General features: G+C 34.1%; 1 protein-coding gene across 1 annotated transcript; it reads left to right on the forward strand.

Moving 5' to 3' along the window:
* The first annotated feature begins 1,751 nt into the window (after positions 1-1,751).
* Positions 1,752-3,126, forward strand: LOC120359969 (aryl hydrocarbon receptor-like). Its single transcript, XM_039459461.1, has 2 exons — positions 1,752-1,931; positions 2,075-3,126. The coding sequence occupies exons 1-2, from the start codon at positions 1,813-1,815 to the stop codon at positions 2,121-2,123; spliced, it is 168 nt and encodes a 55-aa protein (XP_039315395.1). The 5' UTR covers positions 1,752-1,812; the 3' UTR covers positions 2,124-3,126.
* The last annotated feature ends 12,925 nt before the right edge of the window (positions 3,127-16,051 follow it).

Raw genomic sequence — 16,051 nt, forward strand, 5'->3', positions numbered from 1 at the left:
GGCGACGCCATCCAAGGTCAAACTGATAAGATCATTGAATAGATCTTTTGAAACCCTACAACTTTCGTCTGAACATATTTTTGATTGGTCTTAATCCTGCGAAGAGAAAAGGGGTGTACGGGTGGTCTGAAACACCCGGTATAAGTGGTAAAAATATTAGGAGTACAAATTAAAAACCGCCTTTTTTTGTCAAAATTTGAGGATTGATTGTTGAAAAATGGTTATATACTTATTCTTGAAAGTATTGTCCATCGCTGGCCACTACTTTCTCCCACCTTTCGGGCAGCATACGAATCCTGCGTCGAAAAAACTGCTCGTCTTTTGCGGCAATCCACGAATCGACCCAGTTTTTGGCCTCTTCGTAATAATGGAAGTGCTGCTCAGCCAGGCCATGCGCCATTGATCGGAACAAGTGGTAATCTGAAGGGGCGATGTCAGGAGAATACGGCGGATGAGGTAAGACGTCCCATTTCAATGTTTCCAGATAGGTTTTAACGATCTGAGCAACATGTGGCCGAGCGTTGTCGTGCAGCAACATCACTTTTTCGTGTCTGCTCGTATTGTGGCCGTTTTTCCTGCAATGCTCGGCTCAAACGCATTAGTTGTGTTCGGTAGCGAGCTCCTGTGATGGTTTCACCCGGTTGCAACAGCTCATAATAAATCACGCCGAGCTGGTCCCACCAAATACACAGCATGAGCTTCGAGCCATGGATGTTTGGCTTGGCCGTCGATGTTGATGCATGGCCGCGGTAGCCCCACGATTTTTTTCGCTTTGGATTATCATAATGGATCCACTTTTCATCGCCGGTTATAATACGATGCAGAAAACCCTTCCGTTTTTGCCGTTGGAGCAGCTGTTCGCACGCGAAAAAACGCCGTTCGACGTCTCTCGGCTTTAATTCGTATGGCACCCAGTGTCCATGCTTTTGGATCATTCCCATGGTTTTCAAACGATGTGAAATAGCTTGTTGAGTCACGCCCAATGAATCTGCAAGCTCCTGTTGCGTTTGAGATGAATCTTCATTCAGTAATGTTTCCAATTGTGCGTCTTCAAACTTTTTCACCTGTCCGGGACGCTCCTTGTCTTCTACGCCGAAATAACCACTTTTGAAGCGTTGGAACCATTCTCGACACGTTCTTTCACTAATGGAAGCCTCACCATAAGTTTTTACAATCATTCGACGCGTCTCAGCCGCAGATTTTTTCGAATTGAAGGCAAAAAGCAAAACTTCCCGCAAATGACGCTTATTGGGCACAAATTTCGACATTTTCGATCACAAAAAAATATATAACGCCGATAAAAATTCACAACTGCAATGTTAAGGAATTGTTGCCAGATGCCCAACCTTACATTTAAAATTTTTGATCTAACGTTTGGCGCCAGCATTTACCGCTGGCGCCATCTACTGGAAAACGGCGGTTTTCAATTTGTACTCCTAATAATTTGCTCAGAAAACGAGCAATAAAAAATAAAAGTTGAATAAATGTCTAATATCGCAGTTGAATAGGTTTTCTTTACTCCTAATATTGATATTATAAGATATGCAAACTGTATAATTGAAAGCAAATAATAAGAGAGAGAGAAAGAGAGAGAGAGAAAGAGAGAGAGAGAGAGAGAGAGAAACAGAGTCAATTATCTTATACAACATTTCGATGTTAAAACTTTATTGATATGTATGTACATACAAATCTAATTTTGCAGAAACAAAACTTGATTTCACGAAATTAGCTGAAGTTACCTCTTGAGTGAATATTTATTGTGGAATTTAATTTTTGTTTTTTCTTCTAGTATTGAAAACCGGTGCATCAGGCATGATAGCCTACAGATTTCAAACGAAGGACGGTGGATGGCAGTGGCTGCAGACCAGCTCCAGACTGGTCTACAAAAACTCGAAACCAGACTTCGTGCTCAGTACTCATCGACCTCTCATGTAAGTCTTACGTTTTCACAATCTCTAAAGCACACAATATTCAAAGAATGTCCTATATGAACGTCTTTAGGAGGTCTATGCTATTTAAGTTTGATATCAAGATGCGCGAGGACAATGATACGATTAAAAAATTCACATTTCAGGGAGAAGGAAGGTAGAGACCTGCTCGGCAAACGATGGACTTTAAGGTGAGCTATTTGGACGCCGGATTGACCAACAGCTACTTTTCTGACAGCGATACTCTGACAAACAGCGCCCCAAAGAGTGAACAAGCGATACAAGACGCAGATGCGGGACTTCTTCTCAACGTGCCGCAGCAAGCGTCTTAAACTTTCCACTCAGGTCGGTCTCGCCGTCAGTGACTCCGTAAAAAATAAAGTTAAAGAGAGCGGTATATATTTAGAGATTCTTTTCCATACTTTTTTCGAATCATCGCATTATTTATTAACTATAATGTGTAAGACATATCAGGCGCGTTGAACTAACGCTCCCCGAAATGTTAAGAATAATAAGCAAATAATTCCGTTTCTTACGCGTTTTTCTTCTTAACGCGTCATACACTTTATATGTTCATACATACAAGATATATGTGTCTACATTCTCAACATAATCGAAGTATCGGATGCAAAGATTAGGCAAGTACTATATTCAATGAATAAATTGCATGAATTACTGTCCTCTGATAATACACTAGTCGCACATTTTGAAATAATAATTAACTTAATGAATAAAATGTATTGAAAAAAAACACATAGAAGAGTGCAAAAGCTACATTACTTTTTTTTCTAACTGAAAAAGTAAAAATAAAATTTCAAAATGTCTCAGATATTTTGTTGCATTCTTTCAACCAAGTTAGACTCTGATACGCGATATTTGTATCCTGATCTTTGATTATCTTCAAGCCCCCCTCTACTTTGATTGACTTTGTAACTAAACGCTGCTCAAGATAACGTCGAAACTTATTAGTATCAGATATATCCTTGCCTTGCAAATCACGCGTAAATTATGCGTGAAATATTTATAGAATGATAGTCTCGAAAACTAGATTGTACTGTAAAAAAATTTGTTTGATACAAACATCGCTGCTTTTCAGTATTAAACTTTAATTTGCTAAAGTCCCGATGTCTTCTTCATGTATTTGTATATTTCTGCGAAATACACTATAATTTTTAAGATGTATTTTTTTTAAGAGTTACACAATAGATCGATTATAGACATTTGGTGTTTGACAAATGTTGATAAAAAAATAAAAAAAAATTCTTAGAAAATTGAAGACACATGATAGTAATCCGTTTCGATTCTAAATCTTGAGTATATATATATTTCTGACTTATACTGTTACAGCTTGCGGAAAATATTCTTTGTTTCTCTGCAATATCTTTAAACATTAAGAAGCTGTTACTATTATTATTATTATAAGTAATCGAGTCTAGTCCATTCATTAAAAAAAAGAAAAAAACAAATTAGTAACAATATATGATAATATGTATGCTTAAATTTTGATAATATTCTCGTCGTGAAACTGATTTAATCTGACAATCTTATCGATTATAAATTGTTCTTGGTGCGTCAACATATAAATGTAATTATAGTAAAGGAGATAATATGAGATACATTATCGCGAGATAACATACATTGACAGTCGTCTCTACATTGAGTTACAATCGCGAGGATATTTTGACGATCTAAGCATTAATGTATATTCATTGTATATTTGAAATGAGGTATCTTATATTATATAATATAAGAAGCATAAATCAAAACCATAGTCAATACAGATTCTCAAGCAGCTATCCACGTAAACCAAGAACCGTACCTTATTTTCCAACCGTTTTACTCGACAAAGTAAAATGCAATTATAGCGCAATTCCATTCAGCGTAGTAGCGACTACGTCGCTTCAGAATAGAATAATCTCATCGAAGAAGCTTGCTTTTTTGAAAAGTTTGATCGGATTCTATGTGAGAGAACTAAATAGAAAAGTTAAGATCGCTCCTTTTATCAAGCATTACATAAAAAAATCGTAATTTCTTCGTTTGCGAGAAGTTTTGAGTTTGATTATTCTATATAGTACTTTAATATGAAGTTTGAAATGTGACTTATTTAACAATAAGTTATAATATTACAAATGTTGATGACGAAAAGCATGCTTTAATAAAAACAATTTTGTTTTAATGTGATGTTCCACATGACAATTATATCGATATCAGAATTTACTGTATTGAATACATCATCTGGCCCGGAAACCTTCTTGTGTTAAGTATTTTAAGAAAATATCAATTATTATTGTTTTTTTGTGTTAAATGCTTTGTTGTGCAACTAAAATATAACTCTTCTTGTTATTAATATCTAAATAAATATGTAAAAATCAAATAGTACGTATATTTGAATAAAACAGTATAATCTCTCGAACGGAGAAATATATAAATATCAAATAAATTGTTTTGGACCTATCAGCATGATAGTTAATGCTTATTTAATTATTTTTGCAAATGGTTTTTATTTTATATGTTTAAATGTATCAAAGTCGAGTAACAGTACCATGCCAAACCGAATTTTGAATCTTGATCATTCCATCTATTTTTCTCTGATATATTATATCTTATAGAATCTAGTTATTATTAACACCATTGCTAATGATAAGGTCTACGAATAAATATTTAAAAACTGTATCAAACGTTTATGTACATGAAATAAATTATGATAATGCAATAAATTTATAGTGTTTTATCTATTTCTATGTTTCTAATGCCTTCCTAAAAAAAAGCTTTTTCACATAGTCTAAAAGCATATAGTAATATTTATAGTTTTACAATCCCCCTGCTATTCTGAAAGTGTATCCTTTTTTTCCTATAAAAAAATTGTATTCTGATTCACGAACTCGATGTGCATCGAGTGGAGTTACAGTCACGAAACTGTGCCACACAATGATACTGTGACACACAAACATAAGATTTAAAAATTAAAACTGCGCTCAAAATAATCAATGTTTCAAAAGTTCATTTTTATACGCACGTCAAACTTTCTAAATTTGACTTTCTATTAGATATTTAAAAATACAATCATATCCAAAAAATATCTTTAAAAAATTCAATTTCTTTAAAATTTTTAAAACTCTAGTATATTAAATTTTTTTTTTTATTTTCCGAGTTTTAAGGAGTAATAGTTTTGGATACCAATTTTTTTGAAACTCGACCTATAAAATATTAGAAGAATGGTTAAGAAACGCGGTCACACTTGCAGAAAATTTTATTTAGAAAAAAGTGAGAGATTGTTTTGAATTAGAATCTTACATTACATAGAAAGACTCAAAGAATATTTACCTACATCACAGTTATACAGCATATAAACAAATCCAAATTGCTCATGTTTTAATTAATATTTTATTTTCTGTTTTATATTTTAAAATATTTCTATTTTTCAAAATTTTATAAATTTTATTTATCTTTTATTTATTCACATTTGTTTTTTACATTTTTTCATTTCTAATGGAGTTGCGTTTTTTTCCCCGGAAACGGGAAATAGCGTTTTTTGCCAGAAACGGGAAGTAGCGTTATTTCCAGCGGAAACAGGAAGTGGCGTTATACGTTTAACGTTTAACTCCGTAGCATTTCGTATAAAGGAGTGAGAATACGATCTGTCGTGAGGGAAACAGAAAAACGCGTGGCAACTTTTACGATCGTGTTTATAATAAATAATACGCCGACGCTCCGTCATTTAACTTAAAATGTTCCGCTGGGAACGTGTTGCGGAATAATGCTTCTTTCCGGGATTTCCTTTTGAATATCTTTGGAAGTGCATTGTATTTGTTGTATTAATTAAATCTTTTTAATATTTATTTTAAATTATTTTAAAAAAAGCAATCCAAAAGAGTAAACTTTAGAACAAACTTTAAAAAGTATCTAAATTCTTTAAATTCATGTTATTTTCTTTCCTTCTGAAGCTTTTATACTGTGGCAAGTTAGCATGAGCCATTTAATAAAAAAATGTTGCAAAACTTTTTCTTGATCTTCTCCTGAATTGATTAAACTACCTTTTTTATTTTATTTTGCTTTGTTAACCGACATCTTTATTGCCAGTTAATTTTATCGCCGACGTCTCGATCTTCTCTGATTTCTTTGATTAGCTTGCATACGCAAACATCGTTATCTGGTGTACATCGCGAGGTTTCACGATAGAACTTCCTGGAAAGGGCGTAGTCCAAACAACTCTGTTATCAGAATACGAGGTGTGTTCAAAAAGTATCGCGAATTTTGTGTTTTTTCAAAAATTATTTATTTATTCATGAATATCTATTTTGTCCCCTTCAAAGTAATCCCCATGAGATATTATACACTTGTGCCAACGGTTTTTCCAATCTTCGAAGCACTTCAAAAAATCATTTTTTTTTATCTTGTTCAGCTCCTCCTTCGATGCCGTCTTTATCTCGTCAAGCGTAGCGTAACGTCGTCCTTTCATGGGCCTCTTCAGTTTAGGGAACAAGAAAAAGTCACAGGGGGCCAGATCTGGGGAATACGGTGGCTGCGGCATCATTAGTGTGTTGTTTTTGGCCAAAAAGTCGCGCACAAGCAACGATGTGTGAGCAGGGGCGTTATCGTGGTGCAAAAGCCAATTTTTGTTCTTCCACAAATCCGGGCGTTTCTGGCGGATTGCTTCGCGCAAATTGCGCATAACTTGCAGGTAATATTCCTTATTGACCGTTCTACCCTGTGGCAAGAACTCATGATGCACCACGCCCCTGCAATCGAAGAAAACTGTCAGCAAAACTTTCACATTCGACCGAACTTGGCGCGCTTTTTTCGGTCTTGGTTCGTGCGGCAGCTTCCATTGAGATGATTGAGCTTTGGTTTCCACGTCATAACCATAAACCCACGATTCGTCACCAGTTATGACCCTCTGGAGCAAATTTGGGTCGTCGCGGACAGAGTCCAACATCTCATTAGCAATGTTCATGCGATGCTGTTTTTGGTCGCAATTGAGCAATTTTGGTACGAATTTCGCGGCGACCCGTCTCATGCCCAAATCATTGATAAAAATCGAATGGCACGAGCCAATCGATATGTTTAGGTCCTCAGCAACTTCTCTAACGGTGATTCGACGATTGGCCAATACCATTTTCTCCACTTCATTAATTTTTTCGTCTGTTGTTGAAGTGCTCGGGCGTCCGGCACGCTCTTCGTCGTTCACATCTTCTCGGCCTTCTGAGAACATTTTGTACCACCGATAAACGTTGCTTCGGTCCAAGGTAGCTTCTCCGTATGCCACAGTCAACATTCGGAATGCATCCGCGCACTTAATTTCGTTTTTCACACAAAATTTGATACAGGTTCTTTGATCCATTTTTTTGAATAGGTAAAAATCGAAGACGATCCAAAACACGTGCAAGCAAAGCAGCTGTCAACAATTAAGTGAACATTCAAAATGGCCGAGCTTGTCGGCATAAGTGAGAGACATGAGTACCAACATAACGCCACAAAAAGATCGAAATTCGAATATACGTAACCCGCGAAAATTCAAAATTCGCGATACTTTTTGAACACACCTCGTATCAAGATAAAGTTTAAAATGTCTAAAGATTTGTCGATTTGCAAACAAAATCGCGAAATTAAAAAAATAAAAACTTGAATCACACAAATAGAATTGCTAATTTGAATCTATTTTTAGACGAAAACAGTGTGATCAAAGTTGGAGAACGACTTTAAGCTTTAAATTTGTCCTTCGCGCATCAAATTTTGCTTCCAAGCCGTTTGATCTATCTAGAGGCACGGTCGCGACTCGTGCCTAATGTAGAAAAATATACTTATTTTTATGAAAGACCGACCCTCTTAGTATTATTCGCGAAAGGCATCATCATTCCAGCATATTAACTACATTACATCTATATTACACTGCATAAGAATGCAATTAGAAGATATATGTCATATAAGACAACAATTAAATTAAATATGAAAAAAATTTTATTAAGAAAACGTTTAAAAAACAATTGTTAATTGCTCATTGGGATGTAAATCAAAGTTTCTTCTTCATTTATGGACCTATTTTGTAGGTTCATAATATTTATTTATAAGAGACTCAGAAACATTAATAAATATCAGGTAACACAGCAAGATTAAGACATATTTTTTAAAATTATAATGAACATTTATTATGTAATATTTATTTTAAAATTTTGATAGTACGATGGCTAAGGAATATTTTATGTTAATTATGTAATACTTTAATTTTAGAGATTTTATTATTATATACTTTTAATGTTCTCCTTAAGATTACATTTAAACACCCAGCAAACGGAAATGGATTTAAAATATTTAAAATGGATAGAAATAGATTTAAAAAATCAAGAAATTGGATTTGGCAATGACCACACAAATCCATTTTTATCCAATTAAAGTTTAAAAATTTCTTAAATCCGTAAAGTGACATTGAAATTACAGGATTTCTATTTTTTTCAATCAAAAAAAATTATGTGAGCCGTATAATTCTTTTTAATTCATAAAACGGGATTGAAATAAAGTGATTCTCATTTTTTCAATGTAAAAGGAGTTTTCGCAAGTCATCCAATCCATTTTAATCCACGACATAAGATTGAAATGACTTAATTGTTGTCTTTTAATTCAAAATGTATACAAATGAATTAAAATGAATTACAAATTTTCAATCCATTTTCTTTTGCTGGGCATTTGAACCTTTTTCCGCTTATAGAGTCTCTTAACATACTTAACTTACTTAACCGCTAATCGCTAATCGCATCTTACCCCTACCCCTTACCTCAGCTCTCTCTCTCTCTCTCTCTCTCTCTCTCTCTCTCTCTCTTTCTCTCTCTTTCTCCTCTCTCACCCTTCTGCCCTATAGGGAAGTCTATAGACTTCCGTTTCCGTTTACAATATTACAATATTTCAATATTTAAAGATTTTTTAGATACAAATTATTTTTATATTTCTTACACATATTCACACTTAAGATCATTTACATATACATTATTTTTGTGTTTCTTTACATACATTTATACACATTCTTCAAAGTAAAACTTATCATGGTATTAAGAAACAGACTACCTATTCAAGGCTGATGGAGCAAGTCGAACTAAACAAAAACGTCCTCTACATTTTGCATACTTTAAACTAACGGGATGTTAATTATTGAAAATAGCCATATGCTGGAATCATTCAATTAGAACTTAAAATTGAACATGTGACATTATATTATATTAACCCACCTCAGGTCGAGATAAAACTCACTCATTCAATAAAGCTATCAGACGGCGTTTTGCTTAATCCTGTACAAGAAGTAAAAAGGTTTTTATTAGCAAAGAAAGTTGCTGTGCATTACAGTATTATATAAAAAATTGAAAAAACCAATCAATGTTTCTTTTGTTTGCGCCCAATGTGCAACACTCATCGGATGTATTTATGTAATAATTTCAGCAAAATAAATTATTAAATTTTATTCTTTTAACTTTCAGTATCATTTGAGACTAAACAAAGACACTTTTATACTGATTTTGCATAATAAATTCAAGTTTTATGTATTATATAAACATACATGTACGAGGTGTGATCAAAAAGTAAGATGACTTTTCATTTTTATAAAAAAAATATTCATTTATTCATCCAAAATTATGTTATCCCCTTCAAAATAATCCCCCTCTGATACAATGCATTTGTGCCAGCGCTTTTTCCAGTCGTCAAAACATTTCTGAAATGCACTTTTGGGTATTACCTTGAGCTCCTCCAGCGATGCAGCCTTAATGTCCTCAATCGTCGCAAATCTTCGTCCTTTCATAGGCCTTTTTAATTTTGGGAAGAGGAAAAAGTCACAGGGGACCAAGTCTGGTGAATACGGTGGCTGAGGCATGATGATAGTATTGTTTTTAGCCAAAAAAGTACTCACTAGTAACGACGTGTGCGCAGGTGCATTATCATGGTGCAGAATCCATGAATTTTCTTTCCACACTTCCGGACGTTTTTTTCTTATTGATTCACGCAAACGACGCATAACCTCAAGGTAATACTCCTTGTTTATCGTACGACCTTGTGGTAGGAATTCTTGATGCACAACGCCATGGTAATCAAAGAAAACTGTGAGCAAAACCTTCACATTCGAACAAACTTGGCGTGCCTTTTTCGGTCTTGGCTCTCCTGGGCTCTTCCACTACTGGGATGATTGGGCTTTGGTTTCGACGTCATAACCATATACCCATGTTTCGTCACCAGTTATAACCCTTTTGAGCAGATCAGGATCATCATTGACGTTGTTCAACATGTCTTGGGCGATGTTCATGCGACGCTGCTTCTGATCAAAATTAAGCAGTTTTGGAACGAATTTCCCTGACACACGTGTCATACCCAAAACATCCGTTAAAATTGATTGGCATGAGCCAAACGATATGTTAAGAGCATTAGCTATTTCTCTAATCGTGATTCGACAATTTTTCAACACAATTTCTTTCACTTCCTCAACATTTTCGTCGGTTTTTGACGTGCTGGGGCGTCGAGAGCGAGGTTCATCGTTAACATTTTCTCGGCCCTCTTGGAATAACTTATACCATTTATAAACATTTTTTTTGCTCAAAGTTGACTCACCGTTCGCCACTGTCAACATTTCAAGAGTTTTTGAACCCTTAATACCATTTTTTACACAAAAATTAATACAAACTCTCTGCTCCATTATTTTCAGCAAAAAATCGCCGAGCACGCAAACACGAGTCTAACCTTTATACCTCTCACATAAAAACAACACATGCTATATAGGCTGTGTTCCGTTTTTACTGGCAGTGCAGTAAATGTGACGTCATGACAGTACACTGTCACAACTGTTCCAATATTACTGCATTACTGCCAGCACTGCTATAGCATCGTATTTTGGAACAGCATTGCAATAGCCATATTGCACTGTGGCTACCTCACCTTGGAAGCTGCAGTCACGGGGGTGACACTGCTTATACTTCGCTATGCTTTTACGCGTCCCTCGAATGTCTCCTTACGATCAAAAAATCCGCAAGAAGCGCTAGTTCCTACCTGCATCCTTTGATTTGACCGATTTGGCTGACGCATAGACCTGCTAAACATTAAAACGATTAAAACTGTTAGAAAACTTTATTCGGTCTTATAAGATTAAATTGTGTTTTTTGAACCTGCATTTTCTAGTAAAACAATAACTTTTCTAATAAAACAATAACTTTCAAATCGGTTGTAAGCGTTGTAAGGATGCAGGTCGACTTATGCGCCACCAAGCGGCTTAATGTTCCCGTGAGACAAAATCTAGACGCGTAAATTTTAGCAGTGTCACCCCCGTGGCTGCAGTAGTCACAGTGGCAATATGGCTACCATTCATGACGTCATTGATGTTACTAGATGCTGTCGCAGTGCGCTGCGTACCAATAACGGAACGGATTTTTCACCACTGCCAGTACTGGCAGTTATATCGAAACACAGCCATAGTCAAAACCATGGTGGAAGTAACATGGTGTGTGCAGTTTGCAAGCATCTCTCTCTAATTCTTTGCCCTCTCGCTTGTTTTCTGACCGTTCAGACCCCAGGTGTACCAATCTTATTTAACTCCACAAAGTTGTTACAACTGAATGTAGTTGTCTTCGTTGCACGCACATCATGTTGTATTCTCTCGGTCTTTTTTTATCGCATACGTGAATATCGTACGAGAGCCTCGAACAGAAGGAAGAGTGTGATTTGCATGTAAGTAATATTTTTTAATATTTTACAATAATTGAAGAAGTTTGTTCTTCTTATATTAGATATCCTTCCTATATATTAACATAAATTAAACTGGAAAGGCTTCAAATAAAATTACATAAAATGCAATAAAATGACTCTTTGAAGGTCTCTTTCAATATTTAAAAAGAAAAAACAAATACAAAAATTTAATTTTAAAGAATTCTCAGTTAATTATCTCCCAAATTAGTTCGATCCGCCATAAGGCCGCGAACTGCACTATATATAGTGCTTTTCCTAGATCGCTCCGTTTGAAAAGTCGCGATTTTTTTACTCAATCCGCATAAAATGCCGCGAGTAATGTATAAAATTCTTAAGATCGTTCCGCTTGAAAAGCCGCGATCGTTTTACTCGATCTGCACAAAATGCCGCGAGTAAATGTAAAATTGATATTTTACAAACTTTGATTAATTTTTGTGGAAGTTTGACTTGTATAGGTTGCTCATCTACCACGAAAGTCGATGCAGTCTTGTTGAGATAATAACACTCTAAAGGAAGCAGGATCAGTCTTTCTTTAAAAATTTTCGCAAATCGTTGACTAAGTCACCAAAAGTTGGTCTATGTTTATTTTTTGTTGCAAAAATTATGTTTTTGTTGCGGAAATAATTTTTTCATTTTTTTAATTTTTCTCCTTTCATCATTTTTTAAGTATTGCTTCTTATTTATTTTACAATGCACCGACGCACCATCTTCACTAAATTTCACATAAAATCTCTCGAATTACGTACGTCTTTCGAAATCACGCGTACTACAAACGGTACAAACTGCAATTCTTTCAGAGAAAAGGACACAACGAACATATAGCAGAGTGGGACAAAGATGCAATCATAACAGTTGTAGTAACCTGATATTATCAAACATTTAATTTTTCGAAGTTGGTACACCTAGGGTCTGAGCGGTATCCGAAGCGAAAAAGGGGCGTGGTTTGCGGATTTTGCACACACCATGTAATACTTCCACCATGGTCAAAACTGTGAACATATGATCGTGACAAGTGTACCAACACAAAAAAAAATTTTGAAATTAGAGTGTACAGAGCGCGCGAAATTCAAAAAGTCACCTTACTTTTTGATCACATCTCGTATGGTGGCTCGGTACTGTAAGCGATCGCTTCCACGCGTGCATTGACCAGTGACCTCCTCTCAGGGTTTTTCTTTAGAAAAACCTAATAACAAAAAGCAAAAATAACGAGACAATGAGTAGTGCAAAATATAAAAATAATTCATTTATTGATTATGACATAAATAAAAGTACTAATAATTATCAAAAGAACAACAAAGAGCATAAATAATAAGGAAATTACTGAAATATTAATATAATAATTACTAAAAGAATAAAAAACACAAAATTCATGCCGAAAAAGAAACGTAAATATTATTTCTTTAACAATTAAGCAATTTTAAGCACATTTTTAAAATTAATGTCCTTATTTAATTTTTTCACTGACAATTACTGTAGCAGTTTTAATGGATTATTTTTTCTTGTCGAGTAGTTATAAGAGAGTACGAGGAAGGGTGATCAATTCAAATCGTTTCATAACTCACTTACAAGATTGTAAGAACATGTTTAGAAGAATCCTACATTTGCTGACAACATGACATATATTTCTGAATACTGATTCCATGGAAATTCCTCTAAAAAGTAAAAACCATTTGGAAAATTTTGATGCAACGTTACTGCTTGATGAAGACCTCTATAAAGATTTAATACGATAGTTTGTAAAAGTTGCATTAATTAATGTATTTCTTTTCTATTTATGTTATGTATTTACTATCTTTTGTATTATAGAGAGCATTATTCATTAATAATATCGAACCAAGAAGTTCTTTGGACTTAAATCCACGTGCTATTTTTAAACGGTTTTTTTCCAAAAACATATTAAATTATAGCCAGAAAAAAGTTAAAAACAAGAAAACTTTAAAATCAACAAAATTTTGTGCATGTTTACAAGAAACATGTGAAACAGTAAATATTAACGGAAGCTCTGTAAGTAAAAGAAAATTTTATGCAACAATAGGTAAAATATTAAACAGTGATTAAAACAGAGAACGTTCACAAAGAAAAAATAAGTAATTACAGACTATTTTACTGGTTTCAAGGCTACACATTTATAAATACTTTACTTTATAAATTTGTTAAAATTAAACATTTTTGCCAAATATTCTATTTCATAATACTAGCTGATTTAGTTATAATATTTAATGTATTGTAATGAAGCAAACATGCATCATAGATAATAGGCAACGGTCGGGCGGCACGGTCACGGTGAGACACAAAAAAAGGAGAACAAAAAAAGGGAAATCTCCGTACGGTAAAAGTGCAACAAAAGGTCGGAACATTGGATTGTTTCAACACAATATAAGTTTTACAAGAAAAGGTTTCAAATAAAAGTTGAAGAATTTAAGGAAGTCTTCCTAGTAAGTCATAAAAGGCTATTCTTAATAAAATATCGACGTCATTATACTGACCTCGCGGCAACCGTTGCTTCAACCACTCGTCACACATTTGGGATCCAAAAAGCCGGATTACTGAATCGAAGCGAGGGTTTTTGGAGAGCGATACCAGTTGGGGCGAAGGCGCGGGAAATCATAGTTATAAATGAAGTGGATGGAAAGCTCTCGCACTCATTTCGCTCATTTTGATCAAAGCTGAAATTGTCAGAATCTCCCCTCTCTCTGCCGTGCCACCGCGAGCCGCAAACATACGAATACGTCTATTGTATTTGAATACAATGTTAATGTGTTTAGTAAAAAAAAAGCTTTTAAAACACGTTTATTGTGTATTATTATTATCTATATAAAAAAATTAAAGAAACAATTAAAAAATAAAAACAATTAAAAAATTAAAGAAACAATTAAAAAATAAAATAAAACAATAAAAAATAAAAATATAATGCAATATCAATCTTAGATCAGGCATTGATAAAGATACCGAAGTACACAACCGGATTACATCTTGATTAAAATCGGGAATAATTACTAAAGAACGGCTTGTATCATGATTATGGTATTTTGCAATTAGCATCAAAAAATGAGAATTTCTAAAAAACTAATAATAATAATACCGTTATTTACAGGAGAATAGAACTGAAGGTAGATCAGGATAATCGCGTCTCTTATGCTAGAATTAACAATTGACTGAGTCTCGAAACTTCTACGTGTCTGCCTTCCTACACTGAACACTGACTCTACTTGTCACGAAGTGATCTTAGCTGCGACTTCAGAAGGAATAACGCTCTCGCTCAAAGTATCAGCATTTTTAAGCTAGGGGCATTAGGGCAGCGCGGTAAGGATACCATACCAGTCAATTGAGTGTCTCTTCCCTTTCTTTTTTCATTAGAATTTTCTATTCTATACGGGGTGATTCTTAATAGTTATATCCACTTTTGCCATAGGATGCATAGGAGCACGCATTTGTAATTTTCAAAATTATATTATATTAGAAATACAAATCCGTCGGTAAGTGCTCCTACGGTAAAAAGTGAGTACAACCATTAAGAATTACCCTGTATAACAATTAAAATTCGAAGAGAAGGAAACTCACTTCTGAACAAAAGACGGGAAAAATTCCGAAATAAAGATTAAATAGAATTTGCTGTAAAAGTACTTATGTCTCCTTGCTGCAAGCATTTCATAATTCGTTTATACGCGCTCAATTAATCGGTGCTTGTAAATCTGGTTATTCGTCTTATTTCTACATTGTTTTAATCTATCCTACGTTTCTTAGTATCTTAATACCTTAGTTTTCCAATGTCTTAAATTCTAATATCTTAATATTAATTATTATTAACGCTATTTCTACTACTCTTGTCGCCAAGCATTATTATTGTTGTAATTAAGAATTATTATTATCATTGTTCTTGTTTTCCTTCCTTCCTTATCTTATTTATTTCATTTAGGAAATTATTATATATAATGTCTTTAACTTAAACCGACTTCTACATGTTCTAGAGTAATCGCCGATTAAAATCAACGAGTTGAATTTACTCAGGATTTTTATGATTTACAGAAAATGTTATGACATATTATTTTTAATTTCTAGTACATTGATAAAAATTGTATTAGAATCATTGTAAATTATTATTTTTAACGGCAAAAAGGGAAGAAAAAAATAAAACTGAGAAAGAAATAAAATATATAGAATAAAATAAAGTGTTTTTATATGCTTGGGAGTTAGATTTCGTCTAGCATTTGGGGATCGCACGTATTATGGAATTCTTCGGAACAGATTCCAATCGGAATTATTCCGTTTTCCCTAGAAAACACAATAGAAATTTAGGGAATTGAATAATTCCGATCGGAATTCATTCCGAACAGTTCTATAATACGTACCCTGGAGTGCGCATTGATTTACGTTATAGATTTCTATTATACCTACCTCCCTTTAGAGATAAG

Source organism: Solenopsis invicta, unplaced genomic scaffold (assembly GCF_016802725.1).
Source record: "Solenopsis invicta isolate M01_SB unplaced genomic scaffold, UNIL_Sinv_3.0 scaffold_455, whole genome shotgun sequence".
In the NCBI taxonomy this organism is placed as follows: Eukaryota; Metazoa; Arthropoda; class Insecta; order Hymenoptera; family Formicidae; genus Solenopsis; species Solenopsis invicta.

What these genes read in the sequence shown, in the direction of transcription:
- LOC120359969 (XM_039459461.1), top strand. Translation starts at nt 1,813, where the DNA reads ATGATAGCCTACAGATTTCAAACGAAGGACGGTGGATGGCAGTGGCTG. An exon ending in AGTACTCATCGACCTCTCAT is followed by an intron (nt 1,932 to 2,074) that starts GTAAGTCTTACG and finishes TTCACATTTCAG; the next exon opens with GGAGAAGGAAGGTAGAGACC.